Here is a 25,893-nt window from a genome sequence, read left to right on the forward strand (position 1 = left end):
CTAACTTAGAGTTTCAAAGTTTAAGTGTTTTAAGGTATGATCCAATACACAAAGTCATTGATTAGACACTGATCAGTATGGCTGCAGTAATTTCTAGGGAAAACGCTAGAAGAATAGTTAAAATAAAGTATAATTACCAAGCCTGTACAAAGAATTGAACAAAATGTAAAATAAGTTTAGAAGAGGACGATAAAAAAATAAAACAAGCAGGACAAAAAGTAAACACAAAATAAGATGGCAGACATAAATCCAACACAAAGGCAATTATAACAAATGTAAATAGGCTTCAACTAAAAACTACAAACTGTCAGACCAATTAATCAAACTGCCAAAGATATGCTACTTATAAGAGATATCTAAAACAGTTTCCAGAAAGAGTGAAACAAAAGGATACCAAAAGTTCACCATAAAAAATATCAAAGTTTCCAGAAAGAGTGAAACAAAAGGATACCAAAAGTTCACCATAAAAATATCAAATATTAGTTACAAACTAATTAACGAAGAAAAAATACTTAGCACCATTCATGACAAACACTTCAATTCACCAGAAAAATAAATAATTTAAATATAACATATACACCTATCACACTTCATAATGATATAAAACCTAGAATAATCCATTAATCAGGAAGACATATATTACAATAATCTTACAATGTATAAAGTAAAAAGGGACAGATCTTCAAAGAGAAACTCATTACTAAATTGGGGGAGATTTTAACACTCTTCTGATAATAACTGAGATATACAAGCAGACCAAAAATAATCATAGAAGATTTGGAGAACACATTAACAACTTTGACCTGATGAGGGGAAAAAAAATACTCCACACAATCACAGTAGTAGACTACTGCAGGAAGAATAGTATTAACATGGAACTTAAAAAAAAAAAAAATTGACTAGGACATTAAAAAAGTCTAAACAAATTTCATGGAATTAAATACTGCAGAGCATATTCTTTTACCTTTATGTATCTAAGCTAAAAATTAATACCAAAAAGATAATTAGAAAAACTTTACATTTGAAACATAATAAATATTATAAATAAATACTATAGTAATATTGAAGTATATTTAACATCTAAATGTCTATATTAGGGGAAAAAAAGGCTAAATATTATCAGCTTAAACATGCATCTCAAGAAGTTAAGAGTAAGAAAAAGATATCAGAAGGAAGAAATAAAAGTAACAGGAGTTATTAATGAAATTGAAAACGAATCTACAATAGAGAAAGATGATCATTAACTGTTTATGTTTATGGCATTGTGCTTTGTACCATTTATTAAATATTAAAAAAAATAAAAATAAAAAAAGAAAAGAGAAAGATGATCAGTAAGGACAAAAGTTGGTTCTCTGAAGATAATCAATCAACATCTGACAAATTCATCACAACAAAAAGAGAGGACAATTGCCGGGAGAAATATCAATAACCTCAGATATGCAGATGACACCACCCTCATGGCAGAAAGTGAAGAGGAACTAAAAAGCCTCTTGTTGAAAGTGAAAGAGGAGAGTGAAAAGGTTGGCTTGAAGCTCAACATTCAGAAAACAAAGATCATGGCATCTGGTCTCATCACTTCATGGCAAATAGATGGGGAAACAGTGGAAACAGTGTCAGACTTTATTTTTTTGGGCTCCAAAATCACTGCAGATGCTGATTGCAGCCATGAAATTAAAAGACGCTTGCTCCTTGGAAGGAAAGTTATGACCAACCTAGGTAGCATATTAAAAAGCAGAGACATTACTTTGCCAACCAAGGTCCGTCTAGTCAAGGCTATGGTTTTTCCCGTGGTCATGTATGGATATGAGAGTTGGACTGTGAAGAAAGCTGATCGCCGAAGAATTGATGCTTTTGAACTGTGGTGCTGGAGAAGACTCTTGAGAGTCCCTTGGACTGCAAGGAGATCCAATCAGTCCATTCTAAAGGAGATCAATGCTGGGTGTTCATTGGAAGGACTGATGTTGAAGCTGAAACTCCAATACTTTGGCCACCTCATGAGATGAGTTGACTCACTGGAAAAGACTCTGATGCTGGGAGGGATTAGGGGCGGGAGGAGATGGGGACGACAGAGAGTGAGATGGCTGGATGGCATCACCGACTCTGTGGACATGAGTTTGAGTGAACTCCGGGAGTTGGTGATGGACAGGGAGGCCTGGCGGGCTGTGATTCATGGGGTCGCAAAGAGTCGGACATGACTGAGCAACTGAACTGAACTGAAGACTGAAAAGGGAAAATAATAACATTACTTACGTTTGGATCATAAACAAAAATAAGTGGGTTTCAATTTCAAGTAATGGCTTAATTATTTAGATCAATATTCCCACTAAAAAGAAATAAAAATATTTGTTTTTAACATATAAAAATACATCTTATTAAAGCAGCTATGACCTGACAAGACAATAAGGAATTAATAAACTAAAGCTAAGTAGAACACATAATCAGCTTTTGCCCTAAGAGCATTTGCTAACCCTAAAGCATCTGAAGAGTGGTTTTAATCATCTCATGACACAAGGGAAACAGAAGACAAAGCCTAGGATCTGTCCAAGATAGAAGGTTTAAAAGAAGATAGCCCAAAACAGTGGCCAGGATGCCAAAACACTACACAAACCCTCAGGAAATGAGTAAACATATAAAGTCCTCCTTCACACCACACAGTGGTGAGGTTGCCCGTAGCATTCAGCAGAAAAAAAGGGAAGAAAATCAACAAAAAGAAATTAACCTTCATAAGCACTGACCAGCCCTGGGGCAGATATGCAGTCCAAATACAAATCATCAGGATAGTACAAGAAACCTCAAACCAAAACATTAAAGTGTACCTCAAGTTGCAATGACGGATGGCTAAGAAGTAAGTTCAAATTCTCTCCAAAGAAAGGGACCCTCAGGAATTCCCCATCAATAATTTCCAAAGGCAATGAGAAAAGTCCTCAAAGAAGCTAGAGCATTGGGATAGATGACAGATTACCTTTAAGGGAGCAACAGTTCTCTATAGCAACAGTAGAAACCAGAAAGCAGAACTATATTTTCAATAAGCTGGAAAAACGAAAACAACCCAAAACACAGCAGTCTATATGTATGAAAATATTTTTAAAGAATTGAGATGAACGTATAGACATATTATAATAAAAAATGAAAAGACATGTCTCTAAAAGATCTCACTAAAGGAAAGTCTAAATATGTTTCAGACAGAAGTAAAGTGATTTCAGATGACTGCCTAGTATGTAAGAAAAATAAAAAAGAAAGTAGTAAATAAATGCATAAATTTAAATGAACTCTGACTTTACAAAATAATTATGTAATAATGCCTAATGGAATTATTTTAAAAGGACAGAATTAAAACACAGAGCAAATCTCAACATATGGGATGGGATAAATGAGATTTCAGACTCCCTGTACTATGCAGAAGGAAGTCAAAAGTTTTACATTCAGTTCAGTTCACTCGCTCAGTTGTTTCCGAATCTTTGCGACCCCATGAACTGCAGTCCCTGTCCATCACCAACTCCTGCAGTCCACCCAATCCCATGTCCATTGAGTCAGTGATGCCATCCAACCACCTCATCCTCTGTCGTCCCCTTCTCCTCCTGCCCTCAATCTTTCAAAGCATCAGGGTCTTTCCAAATGAGTCAGCTCTTTGCATCAGGTGGCCAAAGTATTGGAGTTTCAGCTTCAGCATCAGTCCTTCCAATGAACACCCAGGACTGATCTCCTTTAGGATGGACTGGTTGGATCTCCTTGCTGTCCAAGGGACTCTCAAGAGTCTTCTCCAACACCACAGCTCAAAAGCATCAATTCTTCGGCGCTCAGCATTCTTTATAGTCCAACTCTCTCATCTATACATGACCACTGGAAAAACCATAGCCTTGACTAGACAGACCTCTGTTGGCAAAGTAATGTCTCTGCTTTTTAATACGCTGTCTAGGTTGGTCATAACTTTTCTTCCAAGGAGTAAGTGTCTATTTCATGGCTGCAGTCACCAACTGCAGGGATTTTGGAGCCCAGAAAAATAAAATCTGCCACTTTTCCCAATGTTTCTCCATCAATTTGCCATGAAGTGATGGGAACGGATGCCATGAACTTTGTTTTTTGAATGTTGAGCTTTAAGCCAACTTTTTCATTCTTCTCTTTCACTTTCATTAAGAGGCTCTTTAGTTCCTCTTCACTTTCTGCCATAAGGGTGGTGTCATCTGCATATCTGAGGTTATTGATATTTCTCCAGGCAATCTTGATTCCACTTTGTGCTTCTTCCAGCCCAGCGTTCCTCATGATGTACTCTGCATATAAGTTAAATAAGCAAGGTGACAATATACAACCTTGACGTACTCCTTTTCCTATTTGGAACCAGTCTGTTGTTCCATGTCCGGTTCAAATTGTTGCTTCGTGACCTGCGTATAGGTTTCTCAAGAGGCAGGTCAGGTGGTCTGGTATTCCCATCTTCTTCAGAATTTTCCACAGTTTATTGTGACCCACACACAGTCAAAGGCTTTGGCATAGTCAATAAAGCAGAAATAGATGTTTTTCTGAAACTCTTCTGCTTTTTCAATGATCCAGCAGATACTGGCAATTTGATCTCTGGTGCCTCTGCCTATTCTAAAACCAGCTTGAACATCTAGAAGTTCACGGTTCACGTTTTGCTGAAGCCTGTCTTGGAGAATTTTGAGCATGACTTTACTAGCGTGTGAGATGAGTGCAACTGTGCGGCAGTTGGAGCATTCTTTGGCATTGCCTTTCTTTGGGATTGGAATGAAAACTGACCTTTTCCAGTCCTGTGGTCACTGCTGAGTTTTCCAAATTTGCTGGCTTATTGAATGCAGCACTTTCACAGCATCATCTTTCAGGATTTGAAATAGCTCAACTGGAATTCCATCACCTCCACTAGCTTTGTTCATAGTGTTGCTTCCTAAGGCCCACTTGACTTCACATTCCTGGATGTCTGGCTCTAGATGAGTGTGAGTGATCACAACATCGTGATTATCTGGGTCGTGAAGATCTTTTTTGTACAGTTCTTCTGTGTATTCTTGCCACCTCTTCTTAGTATCTTCTACATCTGTTAGGTACATACCATTTATGTCCTTGACTGAGCCCATCTTTGCATGAAATGTTCCTCGGTAGCTCTAATTTTCTTGAAGAGATCTCTAGTCTTTCCCAGTCTATTGTTTTCCTCTACTTCTTGGCACTGACCACTGAGGAAGGCTTTCTTATCTCTCCTTGCTATTCTTTGGAACTCTGCATTCAGATGCTTATATCTTTCCTCTTCTCCTTTGCTTTTTGCGTCTCTTCTTTTCACAGCTATTTGTAAGGCCTCCTCAGACAGCCATTTTGCTTTTTTGCGTTTCTTTTTCTCGGGGATGGACTTGATTGCTGTCTCCTGTACAATGTCACGAACCTCCGACCATAGTTCATCAGGCACTCTATGAGATCTAATCCCTTGAATCTATTTGTCACTTCTACTGTTTAATCATAAGGGATTTGATTTAGGTCATACTTGAATGGTCTAGTGGTTTTCCCCACGTTCTTCAATTTAAGTCTGAATTTGGCAATAAGGAGTTCATAATCTGAGCCAAAGTCAGCTCCTGGTCTTGTTGTTGCTGACTGTATAGATTCTCCATCTTTGGCTACAAGGAATATAATCAATCTGATTTCGGTGTTAAACATCTGGTGATGTCCATGTGTAGAATCTTCTCTTGTGTTGTTGGAAGAGGGTGCTTGCTATGACCAGTGCATCCTCTTGGCAGAACTCTATTAGCCTTTGCCCTGCTTCATTCTGTATGCCAAGGCCAAATTTGCCTATTACTCCAGGTGTTTCTTGACTTCTTACTTTTGCATTCCAGTCCCCTATAATAAAAAGGGCATCCTTCGGGGGTGTTAGTTCTAGAAGGTCTTGTAGGTCTTCATAGAACTGTTCAACTTCAGCTTCTTCAGCATTACTGGTAGGGGCATAGACTTGGATTACTGTGATATTGAATAGTTTGCCTTGGAAATGAACAGAGATCATTCTGTTGTTTTTGAGACTGCATCCGAGTACTGCATTTCAGACTCTTTTGTTGATTGTGATGACTACTCCATTTCTTCTAAGGGATTCTTGCCCACAGTAGTAGATATAATGGTCATTTGAGTTCAATTCACCCATTTCAGTCCATCTTAGTTCACTGATTCCTAGAATGTCAATGTTCACTCTTACCATTTCCTGTGTGACCACTTCCAATTTGCCTTGATTCATGGACCTAACATTCCAGGTTCCTATGCAGTAGTGCTGTTTACAGCATCGGACCTTGCTTCTCTCACCAGTCCCATCCACAACTGGGTGTTGTTTTTGCTTTGGCCCCATCCTTTCATTCTTTCTGGAGTTATTAGACTCTGAGAGAGGGCATCAGAGGGCAAACAGACTGAAACCACAATCACAGACAGCTAGTCAATCTGATCACACAGACCACAGCCTTGTCTAACTCAATGAAAGTAAGCCATACCGTGTGGGGCCACCCACGACAGACAGGTCATGGTGGAGAGGTCTGACAGAATGTGGTCCACTGGAGAAGGGAATGGCAAACCACTTCAATATTCTTGCCTTGAGAACCCCATGAACAGTATGAAAAGGCAAAAAGATAGGACACTGAAAGATGAACTCCCCAGGTCGGTAGGTGCCCAATATGCTACTGGAGATCAGTGGAGAAATAACTCCAGAAAGTTCTACTTTAGGCTTTGAAAAATTAAGTATATTTTATCCTTTTCAAAACAAAATCCTAAAAGTCATAGAATATATTTGTGGTATTTGATTAAATTTAATCACCTATATGAACATATTCTTAGAAACTTAGAAATAATTTTTCTTAACTGGTTTATTCTGATAAAAAGCTACTAATGAAAAATCTAAGCAAAAAGCACACTCAATGGAGAAATATTAAAAGATTCCCTTTAAAAAGTGGGCTAAGACAATAAAAACTACTACTCTCTGGCCACTTCTATACAATACTTCTTAGAGATCCTAGTTAGTGCAGTTAGACAAACAAATACCAATCAGCTAAACAAATAAAAACCAAATAAACAGAAGGTAGATAGATGGATTGTAAGGGAAGAAACAAAATTACCATTATTTGATGATATGATGTATACTTAGAAAATTTGACACTCTATAGGTAAATAAGAAGTAAACATTAATGGATATAAATCATCTCTATATTCTCCTAACAAATAAATCATTTTTTTTTAAATTAATAAAGTTTGGAATAAATTAAAATTGGATACTATGTTCAACAGCATTAGAAAATGAAGAATCTAGGAATAAATGTAACAAAAGTACAAAAAATTTTAATGGAGAAAAATATCTTTCAATAAAATTGTAGCTATAAACAAAGTAAATGAAGAAATATACTATAGAATGAAGTGAAAGATGCAATGGGGCAAAGACATCAATTCCTCCTAATTCATACAGATTTAATACACTACAATTCCAATAAAAATTCCAACAGTTATTTGTGCGGGTTGAGAAGAAGATGATTGGAGAAGGGTCAAAAATGAGTATGTTCTGCTTTTTTCTAAAGAGCCTTAGCATTTTTTGACAGTTCAAACTGTAAGAATATTTAACTTTGAGAAAGATAAACATAGCAAGGAAAAACTATGAATGAAAATGTGCCAAAATGTAAGCAACTATTGATTTTAGATGAAGGGATTCAGAGGGTCTCTTCTTGACTCTTAAAAAAATAATAATTTTCCATTCTTTCCGATCTTTCTTCAATGAATTCCACTCTTTATTCCCCTCAAACTGCTTCTTTTTGCCTGGGGAGAAGCAAATACCCCTGGGGAAAGAGGGAACTTTGTTTAAAGAATCAAACAACCATGGCAGACTTCAAATGTTGAAAACAGTTCAAGGGCCCCAAATTGAGGAAGATTCACAATTCAAAACCTGACAGTATGTCCCCATGAGAAAAGGTATTTCCTAATCTAGATAGAAAAGACCCCAGAATAGAATTTTAACACCAGGTAACACACAGCAGAACTCAACTCTAAAGCAAAAGGTTTAATCTAATGGAGCTGTCCTTTAAGCAAAACATACACACATACACACACACACTGCCCCCCAATGCCACCAAGTAAAGAGAAGTAGATTAAATGCAATGTTTCAGCTCCAAGTATAGTTTCCAGGCAAAAACTGAAAAGGTCTCAAATAAATAGGGAAGGAGTTAGAAAACACGGGTACTTTAACAAAACAGAAGGCTTCAGAACAGTTCCCAGAGTCTACATGCTGAAACTACAAGACACACGAGGGAAAAAAAAAAAAGACCTAAATAGATGGAGAGATATACTATGTTTATAGACTGAAAGACTTAATATTGTTAAGATGTCAATTCTTTCCAAATTGAGCTATAGACTCAGTGTACTTTCAATCAAAATCCCAGCAGGATTTTTTGTAAATACTGACCAATTAATTGTAAAATTTATTTATAAAACACAGGAAAAAGAATAGACAAAAAAAATTTTTTAAAAAGAACAAATTTGGAGAAATCACACTATGTGATTTCAAGATAGTATGGTTTTCAGTGAAAGGACATATACATACAACAATGGAACAGAAGACAGAGACCAAAAATAAATTCATTTATATATGAATACACATACATTCACTGAGTTCTGATAAAGGTGTAAAAACAATTCAATGGAGAAAGGATAGTCTCAACAAATGGTACTGGAACCAATTGAGATCCATATGCAACAAAATTAACTTTGATACACACCACCACCTTACAAAAAAATTAACTAAAAACAAATCAAAGACCTAAATATAAAATGTAAAACTATGAAAGTTTTAAAAGAAAACACAGGAGAAATCCTTGCACCTTTGGATTAGGCAAAGACAATACATATGGCATGGCATTACAACCATAATCCATTTAAGAAAAAATTAACAAATAGAATTTTACTTAAAAATTTTAAACTGTTCTTTGACAGGCACTGTTAAAAGAATGAAAAGATAATCTACTGATGGGGAAAAAATATTTGCAAGTCATTTATCACACATCTGACAACTTGGATCCAGAATATGTAAAGAACTCTTTAAACTCAACAATAAAAAATAACCCAATTTTAAAAAAACGAAAGATTAGAACATACAGTTCACTAAAGATTATATGGATATGAGAAATAAGTACATAAAAATGCAAACTGAAACCACAATGAGATGCCATTACATCTTATCAGAATGGTGGTGGGGAAGCCTGATAATACCAAATGGTGACAAGGATAAGAAGCAACTTGAATGCTCATGCATAGCTAGTGGAAATGCAAAATGGTACCATTTGTATTTGCAAATGGTATAAAAACAATTTGGCAGTTTTTAATAAAGGTAAAATAAACACTTACCATAAGACCCAGCAATCTCACCCCTAGATATGTGCTCAAGCAAAAATGAAAACCATGTTCACACAAAAAAGCCTGTGTGTGAATGTTTATAGTGGTTATGCTGGAGGTCCGCAAGACAATGCCCAGATTCAGTGATTCACTTGAAGAATTTACAGGACTCAGCATATAATTAGTTATACTTAGGATTAAGATTTAATGCAGAGAAAGGAAACGAAACAAAACCAGCAAAGGAAAAAGGCACAAGGGGTAAAATTGGAAACCTGATGAAAACTTCCAGGAGTCCTCTCCCAGCAGGATGCATGCACTTAATCCTTCCATCAATGAATTTATGATAGTGTATGTGAAGTACTATCGACCAGTGAAACTTCCCTGACACAGCAGTACAAGGTTTTATTGGGGGCTGGTCATACAGTCACAGTAGCTTATAGTATGTATCAAAATTCCATACTTCAATAAAGAAAGAAGGTGCTTAGCACACAGTTTAGGCACATAAATCACCCTCATCAGTTAGAGAATGGTGGGAACACTCTCAAAATCCGAGTTCCAGACAATAGCCAAGAGCCAACCGTGCAAACAGGCTTCTTAGCAACAGCAATCTTAGGCCTGTTATGTTAACTCTTTGCTACACAGTGGCTTTATTTGTAACTGCCAAGGTTGGAAACAATCCAAATAGTCAATGAACTAGGGAATGGATAAACAAACTGCAGTACATTTATACAATAGAATATTACTCAGCAATGAAAAGAAATGAACTAATGCTACCTACAACATGGATGAATATCAAATGCATGTTTGATATTAAGTGAAAGAAGCCAAGGGGCTTCCCAGGTGGCTGAGTGGTAAAGAATCCGTCTGCCAATGAAGGAGACCAGGAGACATGGGTTCAATCCCTGGGTCGGGAAGACCCCACAGAGGAGGAAATGGCAATCCACTCCAGTAATTCTTACCTGGAAAATCCAATGGACAGAGGAGCCTGGTAGGTTATGGTCTATGGGGTCGAAAAAAGTTGGACATGACTGAGTGACTGAGCACATACACACACATAAAAGAAGTCAAATTCAAAAGGCAACATGCGATGGCATTCTGGAAAACACAAAATAGATCAGTGGTTGCTAAAGGGCTAAGATTGGAGGGGGGAGTTTGAATACAAAGGGCTAGCATGATGTAATTTTTCAGGAATGATGGAACCATTCTGGTTCTTGATTTTAGTGATGGTTGTAATGTTCTGTGCATTAAAACTCAGAGATATATAAAAGTGATTTTACTGACTTTTTTGGGTAAAATGATTTTTACTACATTTTAATTTAAATGTTTATAAAAGTAAAATATAGTTCCCCACATTAAACGTGAATAAAATTAAAAGAAGAAACATGACAATGTTAATGTAAATAACACAAAAATAATTCCAGAGCAGGCAAAAAACTACAAAACCCAGAATATTAATATAAAAACAGAACACAAGCAACAAGAAGAAAAATCTGCCAAAAAGATCTGCATCTTCAGATGAACTTAAAAAGAACATCAAATTAATTTATCAAATGCTTGGAGACAAAATGATAGAACAGAAGAATGAGATAAAAAGACTGAAGAGCTATGCAAGAAAAATAAAAGCTATCCAATCACCAATCTCTTTGTATCTGAATTCAAGTTATTACTGGGTATTGTTCATCTCTCTTTGTTGTTGTTAAAAATAGGATTTTTCTTACTATGATACTTTCTAACTGACTCTGTATATGTAGCAGAGGCTCAGCAAAGTAAGGCCATGGGTCAATCCAGCTAACTGCCGCTTTGTAAATAAAGATTTTTTTGGAACACAGACATGTTCATTTGATTTACATATTTTCTATGGCAACTTTCATGCTACAGCAGGAAATTTGCGTAGCTATAATGGAAGTTTTAAGATCTAAAATATTTATCATCTGGCCCTTATACAAAAAGTTAGCCAATCTCTACTATATAAGAAAGTCATTTGTAATTTTGTGAGGTAAAATACACATCACATAATTTTACCCATTTTAAAGGGTACAATTTAGTGGCATTTAGTTCAATTCATAATGTTGCATAATCATTATCTTTCTTCTAGTTTCAAAGCGTTTTCATCACCCCAAAGGGAACATTGTACCCATTAAGCAATCACTCCATTTCTCCCTTCCCCGATTCCTGGCTACCACTCATTTGCTTTCTGTCTCTATGGATTTATCTATTTTGAATACTGCATACGAATGAAATAATTTAATGCACGATCTTTTGTGTCTGACTTCTTTCATTTAGCACAATGTTTTAGACATTCATCCAGGTCGTAGTTCCTTTTTATCCACTGAATAACATTCAATTGTACGGATATACTACATTTTGTTTACCCATTCATCAGTTCATTCTGGTGACTGTGCACTGAGCTGCTATGGACATTCATAAAAAATTTTTTGTTTCAATACCTGCTTTCAATTCTTCTGGTAGTCTAAGAGTGAAACTGCTTGGTCACATGGTATGACTCATAACACAGCCACGAGAAATTCTGTTTACAACTTTCTATGGAACTACCAAACAATTTTTACAGTGACCATACCATTTTACACTTCCAACCAACAATGTAGGAGGGTTCAGATTTCTTCACATCCTCACCCGTACTTATTTTCCTTTAAAAGAAGTTTTACGATAACTATCCTAGTGGGTGTAAAGTAGATTCACACTGTGGCTCTGCTTTGCATTCCCTAATGACTGTTAGTCACTCAGTCGTGTCTTTGCAAACCCAAGGACTATAGCCTGCCAGGCTCCTCTGACCATTGAATTCTCCAAGCAAGAATACTGGATTGAGTTGCCTTTCCCTTCACCAGGGGATCTTCCTGACCCAGGGATCAAACCCAGGTCTCCTACATTGCACATAGATTCTTTGCTGTCTGAGCCACCAGACAGCAAAGTGCCAACATCCGTTGAATTGTAAAAAAAAAGCAAGAGAATTCCAGAAAAACATCTACTTCTGCTTCACTGACTACGCTAAAGCCTTGACTGTGTGGATCACAACAAATTGTGGAAAATTCTTAAAGAGATGGGAATACAAGACCACCTTACCTGACTCCTGAGAAACCTGTATGCAGGTCAAGAAGCAATAGTTAGAACTGGAAATGGAACAATGGACTGGTTCCAAATTGGGAAAGGAGTACATCAAGGCTGTATATTGTCACCCTGCTTATTAAATTTCTATGCAGAGTACATCATGTAAAATGCTGGGCTGGATGAATCATAAGCTGGAATCAAGATTGCCAGGAGAAATATCAATAACCTCAGATATGCAGATGATACCACTCTGATAGCAGAAAGCAAAGAGGAACTAAAGAGCCTCTTGATGAAGGTGAAAGAGGAGACTGAAAAAGCTGGCTTAAACTATTTACAATAGCTATGACTTGGAAGCAACTAGATGTCCATTGGCAGATGAATGAATAGGCAAGTTGTGGTGTATACACACAATGGAATACTACTCAGCTATAAAAAAGAATGCATTTGAGTCAGTTCTAATGAGATGGATGAAACTGGAGCCTATTATATACAGTGAAGTAAGTCAGAAAAAGAAACACCAGTACTTTATATTAACACACATATATCCCTGGTAGCTCAGATGGTAAAGTGTCTGCCTATAATGCGGGAGACCTGGGTTCAATCCCTGGGTCAGGAAGATCCCCTGGAGAAGGAAATGGCAACCCACTCCAGTAGTCTTACCTGGAAAATCCCATGGACTGAGGAGCCTGGTAGGCTACAGTCCATGGGGTCACAAAGAGTCGGACACGACTGAGCGATTTCACTTTCACGGGATTTAGAAAGACGGTAATGATGACCCTATATGCAAGACAGCAAAAGAGACAGAGATGTAAAGAACAGACTTTTGGACTATGCGGGAGAAGGAGAGGGTGGGACAATATGAAAGAACAGCAGTGAAACATGTATATTACCATAAGTAAATTAGATGACCAGTGCAAATTCGATACATGAAGCAGGGCACACTTCTATATATTTTATTTTCTCTTTATCATCCTGTCTGGACTATAAGTCTGGTGATTTCATTGCCTTGACTGTAAATCTAATGATCTACCCAAAGTTCACTTTACCTCAGACTGTCCAGAACCTGTGCATCCAGCTTGTCTTACTTCTCCCATAAAAACTCTCTCCACCAGTCCCTCAAGTTTCACCATCCTCCATACACCAGCCAGACACACACATACACACTTTCTGTAACATCCTACACAGTCTGATATCTGTCCTTACAACTACATTAAAGTTGCTTTCTCCAAGTTTACCAAAGGCCTTTGTAACAGTTAAAGTATAATTTGCAAAATGGTCAAATCGTGACTCTCATCATTCACTCGCTCAGTTGTGTCCGACTCTTTGCAACCCCATGGACTGTAGCACGCCAGGCTTCCCTCTCCTTCACCATCTCCTGGAGCTTGCTCAAACTCATGACCCTCCCTTGAGTCAGTGATGCCATCCAACCATCTTATCCTCGTCATCCCCTTCTCCTCCTGCCCTCAATCTTTCCCAGCATCAGGGTCTTTTCTAATGAGTCAGCTCTTTGCATCAGGTGGCCAAAGTACTGGAGCTTCAGCTTCAGCATCAGTTCTTCCAATGAATATACAGGAATGATCTCCTTTAGGATTGACTGGTTTGATCTCCTTGCAGTAGACTCTCATTCAGACATGAAATGAATATGAGAAAGGTTTTATTTAACTCATTAATAAATGAAGCAACCAGTAAGATGTTAAATCTGGTTCAAATGAGAATCTGACTCTCAGAGGTTTATACTGTCCAGTCTATGAAATTCATTTGCATGGCATGAACAGGAATAACTGCACTGGTATGGGTAGGGAACATTTGTTCCATTATTGGTTTTCTACCACTTAACTTTTGCCCCTTTTTGCAGAGTTGTAAAACAATCTAGTCAACCAAGGACAAAAATACATATCTCTAAATCAAAGTAATATAATTCTCAGAGGGTCCTCTAGGTCCTAGAGCGTTCAGTGCTCATTCAGATACACAGTATCTAGGGCATTCAGATACACGGTAATTTCTTCTGCCCATTTTCAAGTCTTTGACAAATTTTTCTTGCATAACTGTCAAAACTCATTCTAACCTGCCTTCTTTAGCACAATGAAGGAAAATTCTTACCACCTTTGGTTTCCATGATACATCATTCTCCTGACTCCTCTGATTTTCTTCAGTCTCACCAGTTCCTATGCATCTTAAATACAGTATTCTTCAAGGTACTGATGTGTCTGATTCCATCCAGGATCATCAGTTATGTTTAACCTATTAATTGTACAGGAATTATTCCCATGACCACAGCTCTAATGTCTATGATCCCCAAACTTGAACTTCTATTTTCTCCATTTCCTATGCTGGCATCTTAGCAGCACATCAAATTCATCATGAGTTTAGGTGATACATATTTAGATAGATCATCTAAATATGATATATGCCTGTGTTATCTAATTTAATCAATGTCTAATCGTCAAAGAGGCATATAACATGAGAATCTTATGAATATAAGACTCTCTTCCTCACACTCCACTATGAAAACTGCCTTTTACAGACAGTCACCTAAACTATCTATTGCAGCTCTACAGTTACTCTCTTGCAACCTTCCCCTTCCTTACAGCTCTTTCCCTAATTCAAGTCTGTATTATCTTTCAAGTGAATTGCTGATAAAGCTTCCACACTATTACTGGGTCTCTTTCCTCCATCATTTACTCAGATGCCAAAGTTATATTTCCCTGAATGAAGTCAAAGTTTTTCTGACTTGGTCCTACTTTCTGATCTGAGTTTTCATATAATAGACCTCTGTGGTTTTAGGGCATCCACCTACTTCCTACTTATTCTACTTCAGCTCAGTCGAGCTGAAGCATACAACTTCAGCTCAGATATCAGGTTCACAATGACTGATTCAGTCGAGCCACTGAAGTGCCACAGACTTTTGCTGCTACTTCTGGGACAGAAGCAAATGATTTATTACTCTGTATCTGCTATTGTTACTGCTATATTTTACCACCAGAGGACAGACTGCCTGAAGAGCCAATGTAGAATAAGTAAAGTTTGGAGATGCTGAGACTTCAGCCATTCTGAGCCCTAGCATCAAGCCATGTCTGAAGCCAATTTCCCTTGGATCATTCAATTACACATGGCAATAAACCCTCTTTCTGCTTAAGCCCATCTGAGTAAGGCAACCATCTAAAGCATGGAACCAAAAGAATACTAAATAACACCTATCTTTTTATGTACCCATATGATTCAGTTACATCAACCTCCTCACCATTATCAAAATATAGAACCTTCCCTTATGTCATTTCCTCAGTCTGGAATTCCCTCCCCTCTTTCCTCTGTTTAATAAGATCCATCTCCTACTTCAAGGCTTCAAATGCCTCGGTGAAGCAATCCCTAGAGGCTGGGAAAAGAAGCAGAAGACCAGATTACACAGATATTTTAAACCATGTTATGGCTTTTTCAACCTTTGTGTGTGCTTAGTCGCTTAGTCGTGTCTGACTCTTAGGGACCCCATGGACTGTAGCCCACCAGGTTCCTCTGTCCATGACGATTTTCCAGGAAAGAATACTGGAGTGGGTCGCCATGCCCTCCTCCAGGGGATCGTCCCAACCCAGGGATCAAACCCAGGTCTCCCACATTGTAGGCAGATTGTTTATCAGCTGAGCTACCAGGGAAGCCCCATTTGAACCTTTATGTAAGGGTAAATAAATGTCATCAAAGTTTTAAAATTAGTAAAGGACATGATCATATCAGCAATTTTAAAAGTTTACTCTGGTTGTTGTCTAAAGGAGGGATCAGAGAAGAGCAAACAATAAACTATGAAAAATCTATGCAAAAAAGATAGTAGTATAGACTAAAGTAGCAGCGGAGACAGAAAAATGTATTTCTGTGATTATTTCTGAATATATCCCTCCTACGTTGTAAACACCCTGAGGACAGAGAATTTATCTGTTGACTACCATTTTATCCAGATAAATTAGCAAAAGTGATTGGCGTACAGTGAAAGTGAAAGTCACTCAGTCAAGTCTGATTCTTTGCAACCCCATGACTATACAGTCCATAGAATCCTCCAGGCCAGAATACTGGAATGGGTAGCCATTCTCTTCTCCAGGGGATCTTCCCAACACAGGGACTGAACCCAGGTCTCCCTCATTGCAGGCAGATTCTTTACCAGCTGAGCCAGAGAAGCTCAAGAATACTGGAATGGGTAGCCTATCCCTTCTCTAGCAGATCTTCCCAACCCAGTAATTGAACCGGGGTCTTCTGCATTGCAGGCAGGTTCCTTAACAACTGAGCTACCAGGGAAGCCAGGCACACAGTAGGAGCACACATTTATTCATTGAATAAATTAATACACAATTAACAACCTAATATGTAAACTATATAAGCAACTAGGCAAATGGCAATGTTATTTATGAAGATAGGAAACACAAGAAAAGTCAGTTTGGGGTTTTTGTTTGTTTTTGAGAAAGAGGTAAGGGAAAAGATGAACTTGGTTTTGAGCAAACCGAGTTTAGGGTAATAAACCCTCCATAAGATTCAAATATGGAGGGAATATTACAGTGGATACATATCTGGGGATCAGGTGAGAGAGAGATCTGGGCTGAGGACACTAATTTGTGAATTCTGAGCATATAGATGGTAACCGACTTTATGAAGAGAGATTACCTCAAAATGATGAAAAGAAGGTAGAGACTACAGATTTAAGGAGCACTTAAGGGTTGAACAGAGAAACAGAAGTAAGGGAAGGTCGCTAACAACTCTGGCAGAAAAACAAACACAGGAGAGTCCTCTAACCAAAGCAGAGGGAAGAACAGGACAGTATGGTCAAATGTGTCAAAAATTTCAAAGTCCAGGAATGAAAAGTTTTTAAGTGTCCTTTGAATGAAAACAGTTTTGGTGGAGAAGGTGGGGTGAAACCAAGTTTAGAGTGGGTTCAAGGCTGAGTAGGAGATAAAGACATGGAGTGAGCTAGCATTAGACCCATGTTTGAGTTAGACATTCTTGTTTAGGAAGTGTGGCTATAAAGGAATTGAGAAATAAAGCTTCAGGAGAGGAATGTCAAGCGTAGGTTTTGTTCCTGTTTGTTTTTTGTTGTTATTTATCTCTTTGTAGAATTTGGTTTTAAGCATGTTTATATGTTGTTTGGAAGCAACTTAAAAAGAGGACAGGGTTAAATAAAAGGTGAAACAGAATAATCAAAAATGAGCTTCATGATGTATACATATATCAAATATCATATTGTCCATCTTAAATATATACAGTTTCAAATTTGTCAATTACACTGAGTTGGCCAAAAAGTTCATTTGGGTTCTTCTACATGTCAATAATATGGCTAAAAAAATAAGAGCGAAGTTTATAAAATAGAGTACAGATAAAGAAATTGAGATTTTTAAGGCATTTACTTTATTTTATACAATTTTTAAAGGTTACACTCCATTTACAATCATTACAAAATACTGTCTATTTTCTCCATGTTGTACAATACATCCTCGCAGTGTACCTTACACTCAATAGTTGTTACCTCCTCCTCTCCCTTCCTACTAGTAAACACTACTTTGTTATCTATATCTGCGATTCTGTTTATTTTTTGTTATATTCACTACTCTGTTGTATTTCTTAGATTCCATATATAACTGATATCATACAGCATTTCTTTCTCTGACATTTCATTTAATGTAATAACCCTCCAAGTCTATCTATGTTATTGAAAACACCAAATTTTCTGAATTTTTAATAGCTGAATAGTATTTAATTTTGTGTGTGTGTATATACACACCACATACCACATTTTCTTTATCCATTTTTATCTATTTAGCTGCTGATGAACACTTAGGTTGCTTCCATATTTTGGCAGCTGTAAACAATGTTGCTATGAGCACTAGATTCATGCATCTTCAAATTAGAAAATCCTAAAGACACTACCAGAAAACTGCTAGAGCTGATCAATGAATAGGATAAAAGTTGCAGGATACAAAATTCATGCACAGAAATCTGTTGTGTTTTCATATACTAACAACAAAAGAGCAGAAAGAGAAATTAAGAAAGTAATCAAATTTACTATTGCATCAAAAAGAATAAAATACCTAGGAATAAACTGACCTAAGGGGAAAAGACATGGACTCCAAAAACTATAAGATGCTGATGAAAGAAATCAAAGATGACTCAAACAGATGGAAAGATGTACTGTTTTCTTGGGTTGAAAGAATCAACACTGTCAAAACAACTATATTTCCCAAGGCACTCTACAGATTCAGTGCAATCCCTATCAAATTACTAATAGCATTTATCACAGAACTAGAATAAAAATTTTTACATTTGTATGGAAACGAAAAGACAGTGAAGTACATCTTTCCATCTGTTTGTGTCATCAAAACTATGCTGAATAAGAGTGGTGAGAGTGGACATACTTGTTTTGTTCCTAATTTTAGAGGAAAAGCAGTTTTTTACCACTGAGTATGCTAAAGGGACAGGGAGGCCTGGTGTGCTGCAGTCCATGGGGTAGCAAAGAATCAGACACAACCAGGCAACTCAACAACAACAACATGCTAGCTGTGAGTTTGTTATATATGGCCTTTAGTATGTTGAAGTATGTTCCTTCTATGCCCACTTTCTGGAGAATTTTATTATAAATGGATGTTGAATTTTATCAAAAGCTTTTTCTGCATCTTCTGAGGTGATCATATGGTTTTTATTATTCAATTTGTTGATGTGGTGTATCATACTGATTGATTTGTGGATACTGAAAAATCCACGGATCCCTGGATAAATTCCACTTGATCATGGCGTATGATCCTTTTAATGTTTTGTTGGATTCAATTTAATAGTCTTTGGTTGAGGATTTTTCCATCTATGTTCATCAGTGACATTGGCCTGTAATTTTCTTTCTTTCTTTTTTTTGTGTGGTGCCTTTTTCTGATTGGTTTTAGGGTGATGGTGGCTTCACAGAATGAGTTTGGAAGTGTTTCTTCCAGATTTTCGGATTTGTTTCAGAAAGATAAGTGTTAATTCTTCTCTGAATGTTGGATAGAATTTGCCTATGAAGATATCTGGTCCTGGACTTTTGTTTATTGGGAGTTATTTAATCGATGACTGAATTTCTGTACTTATAACTTGTCTGCTTGTACTGTCTATTTCTTCCTGGTTCAGTCTTGGGAGATTCGCACCTTACTAAGAATTTGCTAGTTTCTTCTAGGCTGTTCATTTTATTGGCATATAGTTGCCTGTAGTAATCTCTTACAGTTTTTTGTACTTTTGTGGTGTAATGTCTCCTTTTTCATTTCTAACTTTACTGATTTGAGCCCTCTCCCTTTTTTTCTTGATGAGTCTGGTTTGTTGTTGCTGTTTAGTCGCTCAGTCATGTCCGACTCTTTGCAACCCATGGACTGCAGCACACCAGGCTTGCTCAAACTCATATCCGTTGAGTTGGTGACACCACCCAACCATCTCATCCTCTGTCACTCCCTTCTCCTCCAGCCCCCAATCTTTCCCAGCATCAGGGTCAGCTCTTCACATTACATAGCTAAAGTATTGGAGCTTCAGCATCAGTCCTTCTAATGAATAGTCAGGGTTGATTTCCTTTAGGATTGACTGCTTGATCTCCTTGCAGTCCAAGGGATTCTGAAGAGTCTTCTCCAGCAGGCAGGTTTAAAAGCACCACAATTTAAAAGCATCAGTTCTTCAGCACTCAGCCTTCTTTATGGTCCAAATCTCACATCTGTACATGACTACTGGAAGACCCATAGTTTTGACTATATGGACCTCTGTCAGCAAAGTGATGTCTCTGCTTTTTAATATATTTTGAGTCTGGCTAAATGTTCGTTAATTTATCTTTTCAAAGAACTACCTTTTAGTTTCATTGATCTTTTCTATTGTTTTCTTAGTCTCTATTTCATTTATTTCTGGTCTTTATGATTCTATTACTTCTGCTAACTTTGGGTTTTGCTTGTTCTTCTTTCTCTAGTTGCTTTAGAAAGCACCCTTTTTAAATGAAATTACAGCAACATCAAAAGATAATTTTGTTAATTTTCTTATGCAAAATAGATCTTTAAAATTTGTTTTTCTTCTAAATCCAAAAATCTAGGAAATTTTGTTAATTAAAGGAAATGGTACAAAGGAAAGAAGACCAAAACCCACAAGACAGCCTGAATGCCAAGTTAAGGAGTTTGCACGTTATTCTATGGTCAATAAGGTAGCAAAGTTGTTTAAACATAAAACTACTGACTACAGGATGTCATTTCATTAACAAACAGTTTCCACTATATGAATGCACTGAAACTGATGCTGAGAGAAAAGTCTAAAACTCTGTCCCTCCTTTTTATATAGTCGTCAGTGGAAGAAAGTTTGTCTCTATTCATTATTTACATCTTTACCTATCTATTACTCATCAAGGGCAATATTTAGTAGTAAAAAACATCCTTTTTAAAAAGGAAAATATGGGATTCCTATCAGTTCAGTCGCTCAGTCATGTCCGACTCTTTGCAACCCCATGGACTGCAGCATGCCAGGCCTCCCTGTCTATCACCAACTCCCAGAGTTTACTCAAACTCATGTCCATTGAGTCGGTGATGCCATCCAACCATCTCATCCTCTGTCATCCCCTTCTCCTCCCGCCTTCAATCTTTCCCAGCATCAGGGTCTTTTCAAATGAGTCAGTTCTTCACATCAGGTGGCCAAAGGATTGGAGTTTCAGCTTCAGCATCAGTCCTTCCAATGAATATTCAGGACTGATTTCCTTTAGGATGGACTGGTTGGATCTCCTTGCTGTCCAAGGGATTCCTATACTTATCAGTTTTATTTCACTCACTGTTTAGCAATATGAGTTGTTGGGTGTACAAAGTTAAGTAATACACAACCCCTAATTTACAGGACTCAATAGTCTAGATATCATAAACTTATGAAGTACTCTAGAAGAAACTGACTGCAGCATTTAAGTAGATACTATTTACCTAGGACTTTCAATTTAAGAGCAAACAGCAAATAAGCACTTCCTAGTACCACTCTTGCCTAGAAAATCCCATGGATGGAGGAGCCTAGTGGGCTGCAGTCCGTGGGGTCGCTAAGGGTCAGACACGACTGAGCGACTTCACTTTCACTTTTCACTTTCACACATTGGAGAAGGAAATGGCAACCCACTCCAGTGTTCTTGCCTGGAGAATCCCAGGGACGGGGGAGCCTGGTGGGCTTCCGTCTATGGGGTCACACAGAGTCGGACACGACTGAAGTGACTTAGCAGCAGTAGCAGCAGCAGCAGTACCACTCACATTTTAAGCATTTTACATCTTTTAACTAATTTAATTCTCCTAACATTATGAAGAGAGACTTATTACTATATTACTGTTAAGATATGAATAGATTAGAATATATAACATGTATTACCTTTTCCCAGAATCAATGATGACACCAATTCTGCTACAGAAAATGTTTTATATACAGTTGCTGTATTATTCCCATGAGCACACAAATATCCTGTAATTCTCTCATCTTAAAAAAAAAAAAATCTTCTCTTGAGTTCACCTTCTTCTACACCATTTCTCTGATCCCCCCTCCCCCAGTGGAAAACTTAAAAGAGCTATCTATGTGAGTTATCCCCACCTTCTCTCCTCTCAGCCTCTCTCAAGCCAGTCCAAAAAGGCTTTTGCCCCTGACACTACTGAAACCACTTTAGTCAATATTATGATCTCAAACTGCTAAATATGATTTTTAATTTTCAGTCCTCATCTCACATGACAAGCAACTTGACAAAGGTCAAACATTTTCTTTGAGCCACGCTCCTCCTTTACTTGGCTTCTATGACACCATTATCTTCAGGTTTTCTTATCTTACCAGATGTTCTTTCTCAAACTCCTATGCTACTGCTTCCACAGGTCCACAATTTAAACACATTCAAGTACCAAGGGCTCAGTTCTTTTCTAGCTACACAAATTTTCAAAATGTTTTCATATAGTCTCATGGCTCTACTAGAATGCAGCTTCAACACAGCAGAGATTTTTTAGCTATTCTGTTTAAATGCCCTACACCTAAAAGTGTCTAGTACATAGCAGATACATACCATATATTTGGTCAATAAATGAATGGATTAATAGTTTTAAATGTTATCTATAAAGTGATGAATCTCTAATTTACACCTCCTGCCAGGATCTCTAACTTTAACTCTAGACATATCTATCTACTATCTCCACTTGGATGCGTAATAAACATTTCATACTAACCAAGTTCAAAAGAAAACTCAAATCACCCTCTCAATGGCTTCTTCAACTGACCACTTAGCAAAGATCAGTTCCACCCTTCTAGTTTCTCAAATCAAAGTTTGAAATTATTCCTAATTCCTTCTCTTTCTCTCATACCAGATCTGTCAATAAATACTGTGAATTCTGCCTTCAAAATATACTCAGCACTTGACTTCTTCTCCCTATGTCCACCACAATCACTATGGTCCAAGTCATTATCATATCTCACCTGGATGAATGCAATTGACTCCTAACCTGTCTATTGCTTCTTGTCCACCTCCACCCCACAATTTGGGCCTGTTCTCAGAACCACAGCCAGAGAAGTTTAAAAAAAAAAACTTCAATCAAATCACATCACTTTTCTGCTCATAATCTTAAAATTATCCCCACTTTCGTCTGAGTAAAGGCCCAAATTTTGACAACTGACTATAAAGCTGTACTCAGTATAGCCCTATTACATCTCTGACCTCACACACTACTATTCCTCTCACTTTATTCCAGCCACATTGGTTTCTTCTGCTGTTCCTTCCAAAGGTAAAGCATATTCCACCTCAGGCCCTTTTTCTTACAGTTCCTTCTCCCTGGAATGCTTTTCCCTAGATATCTGTAATCTACTACTTGTTTCATCATCTTGCTCAACTGTCCCTTTCTCTAAGTTTTTCCCTATCACCATATTTTAAACTCCTGATTCCAATCCCACTCCCTTGTACACATAAAAGCTGTATTTCTGCACATCATTTATCATCACTACATTACGACATACTTTCTGGGACATGTGTTAGAAAAGGACAAGAATTTCTGTTTCATTCACTACTGTATCCCTGGTGTTTAAAGCTGTGGCTGGTATATAGTGAGTGATAGTGAGTGAAATCACTCAGACATGTCTGACTCTTTGCGACCCCAAAGACCAAACAGTCCATGGATTTCTCCAGGCCATTATACTGGAGTGGGTAACCTTTCCCCTTGCCAGGGGATCTTCCCAACCCAGGGATAGAACCCAGGTCTCCCGCTTTGAAGGGGGATTTTTTACCAGCTGAGCCACAAGGGAAGCCCTGGTATACAGTAGGTGATCAATACTCTGTTGAAAGAATGCTTTCATTTCCACCACGGGGCCTAACAATCATCTGGCCTGGCATTTCAGGAAAAGATCATAAAAATTCTCTAAGATTTCTTCCAGTGCTCTAAATCCTGGAAGGATTATACTTTACCTAGAAAGAAAAACTGTGCTTTGTCTAGTCAACCACAAGGAGGAGTTGAGAGGAAGAGCTGAGCAAAGAAATGTTTCCCTTGCTTTTCCTCTGGCAACCTCAAGGTGGAAGAAAACTAGAATTGGACGGGACTCTACTGAATGAATGATTTTCTCCATACTATGAGTTAACACACAAACGTAAACACTAAAAACCGCAATCCCAAATGCCACAGAGGCCAAGGAAATCAACACACGGGCCACTGAGAACTGCAAGGGTGTTTCTTTAACTCCACCACTAAGAATTCTCCGTAAATCCAGAGGAAGAATTCCTACGAGCGCAGAGACACGTAACTTACACCTGAAGGCCAAGGTGTTTCAGGCTGCCGGAACTCTCTCGCCTCAGGGCAATTAAGTCCGTTCTATTTAATACTTAGTGAAAGTCGCTCAGTCGTGTCCGACTCTTTGCGACCCCATGGACGGTACAGTCCATGAATTCTCCAGGCCAGAATACCGGAGTGGGTAGCCTTTCCCTTCTTCAGGGGATCTTCCCAACCCAGGGATCGAACCCAGATCTCCCGCATTGCAGGCGGATTCCTTACCAGCTGGGCCACCAGGGAAGCCCATTTAATACTTAAAGCACCTGCAATAATTAAAACAGTACGGGCAAGGCTGTGCAAGATTTCAATTCTCAGGTCTGGCTGATGGCATGTAAAGTCTTGATTCATTCAACAGCGAAATCAATTTCCCACAGGATTTTTACTCACCGCCACCTGTTGATCCCCACGTTGGAGGAGCCGGCGAACCAGGGGTCGAGGATGTAGACGCAGCGGATGGTGTCGGCGCCCTGGATGCACTCCTTCAGGGCGGGGTTGTCGTGAAGCCTGAGCCCCTTTCGGAACCAGTGCACGGCGTTCACCCCCATCCCGGGGGCGCGGTGCGGCGCCGCCGAGCTCCTCCGCCGAGAAATTCAGGGTAGGAGGGTCTGGCTCATAACCGACACCTCCGATCGCAGGAGAATCGCCGCACCCAAGGAGTGAGGAAAGCAGAGGAGGGGAAGGAAAAGATGAGTCCGAGGAGGGGACTGGAGAGGGAGAGGGCGCTGGCGGCGCAGCTGGAAGATGAATGGAGGTTGCCCAGTCAGCGGAGTCCCGGTGTGACGCCCTTTAGGAGCCGGCACTCGCCGCCACCGACTGGAAAAGACGCATAACTTCGAGGTCCCCGGACCTCCGGAGGCTGACCAAGTTCCACAAGCCCGAGACTCCACCACGGCCCGCGCGGGCGCGGGGAGCCCCAAGAGGTTCTCTGCACGGAAACCTCGCCCACCGAGGCGGCCCCTGAGGAGCAGACCGCCCTGCCTGAGGCGAACCACCGACAGGGATGACAGAGAATTCAGTCCCTGTCGGCCACGCGGCCTCTCGGCCCGGGTAAGAGAAGTGAGGACAGAGCACGCAAGGCGGTGGTCGAGGCCGCTGGACGGCTGCCGGCCGGTGACCCGTCCCGAGGCTGCCCGGGTGACTCCGCCGCCACCGCCGCGTCAGCGGCTTCAGCCCCGCCTTCGGCTCCTCATTGGAGGGCGCACTCCCCACGTGACCACCGGCACCTCACGTTTCTGAAGTGTGTTTACTACAGCGGCTCCGACTGGGGAATCAGCTTGCACTTCAGTCGCTTCTAGGAGGCGGCAGCTACTCCATGTCAAATCCATCGATCCTCTCCCAGACGCTAGACACTGCCTCTGTCCCTTTCCTCGGCCAACAAATCGCGGTTGCCCGAAAGCGCCCAGAGTTAGCCAAGGCCCCATGTGAGGGAAGGCTTAGCCCCGCCCTCGGGGGCTGTGAACGTCCACCATTGGCTGAGACTCGCTGAGACCCGGATGAGCACGGGGCTGCGGGGAGCTCGCGAGCGCGCGCTTGGCCCGTGAGGGTGCGCGTGCGCTCTCGCTGCGTTTCGGAGTCAAGGAGGGCGGGGCCGGCGAGCCGGAGCGCGCTTGGGGATTCCTCCCGCGGGGTTCGCAGAAGGCGTGGAGACATCACGGTGTCTTCCAGGAGCCGGAGCGGGGATCCGACGGGGAATGAGTGAGGGCAGGATGGAGTGGAAAGAGCA

General features: G+C 39.3%; 1 protein-coding gene across 4 annotated transcripts in view; it reads right to left on the bottom strand.

The window, feature by feature from the left end:
* The window catches only part of CRY1 (cryptochrome circadian regulator 1), an 85,409-nt gene extending 59,818 nt beyond the window's left edge, over positions 1-25,591 (bottom strand). For 2 of the 4 annotated variants that reach the window (XM_088837167.1, XM_055396553.2), the window contains exon 1: positions 24,558-25,590. In XM_088837167.1, coding sequence (XP_088693293.1) covers positions 24,558-24,715 — 158 coding nt within the window. In that variant the 5' untranslated portion in view covers positions 24,716-25,590. Of the gene's footprint in view, positions 1-24,557 lie in introns of all 4 variants that reach the window. The other 2 variants (XM_088837168.1, XM_055396555.2) reach the window with 2 other exon arrangements.
* Positions 25,592-25,893: the final 302 nt, after the last annotated feature.

The sequence above is a fragment of the Moschus berezovskii genome, chromosome 6, assembly GCF_049115385.1.
Source record: "Moschus berezovskii isolate FMDL1 chromosome 6, NW_MosBer_1.0, whole genome shotgun sequence".
NCBI classification, from domain to species: domain Eukaryota; kingdom Metazoa; phylum Chordata; class Mammalia; order Artiodactyla; family Moschidae; genus Moschus; species Moschus berezovskii.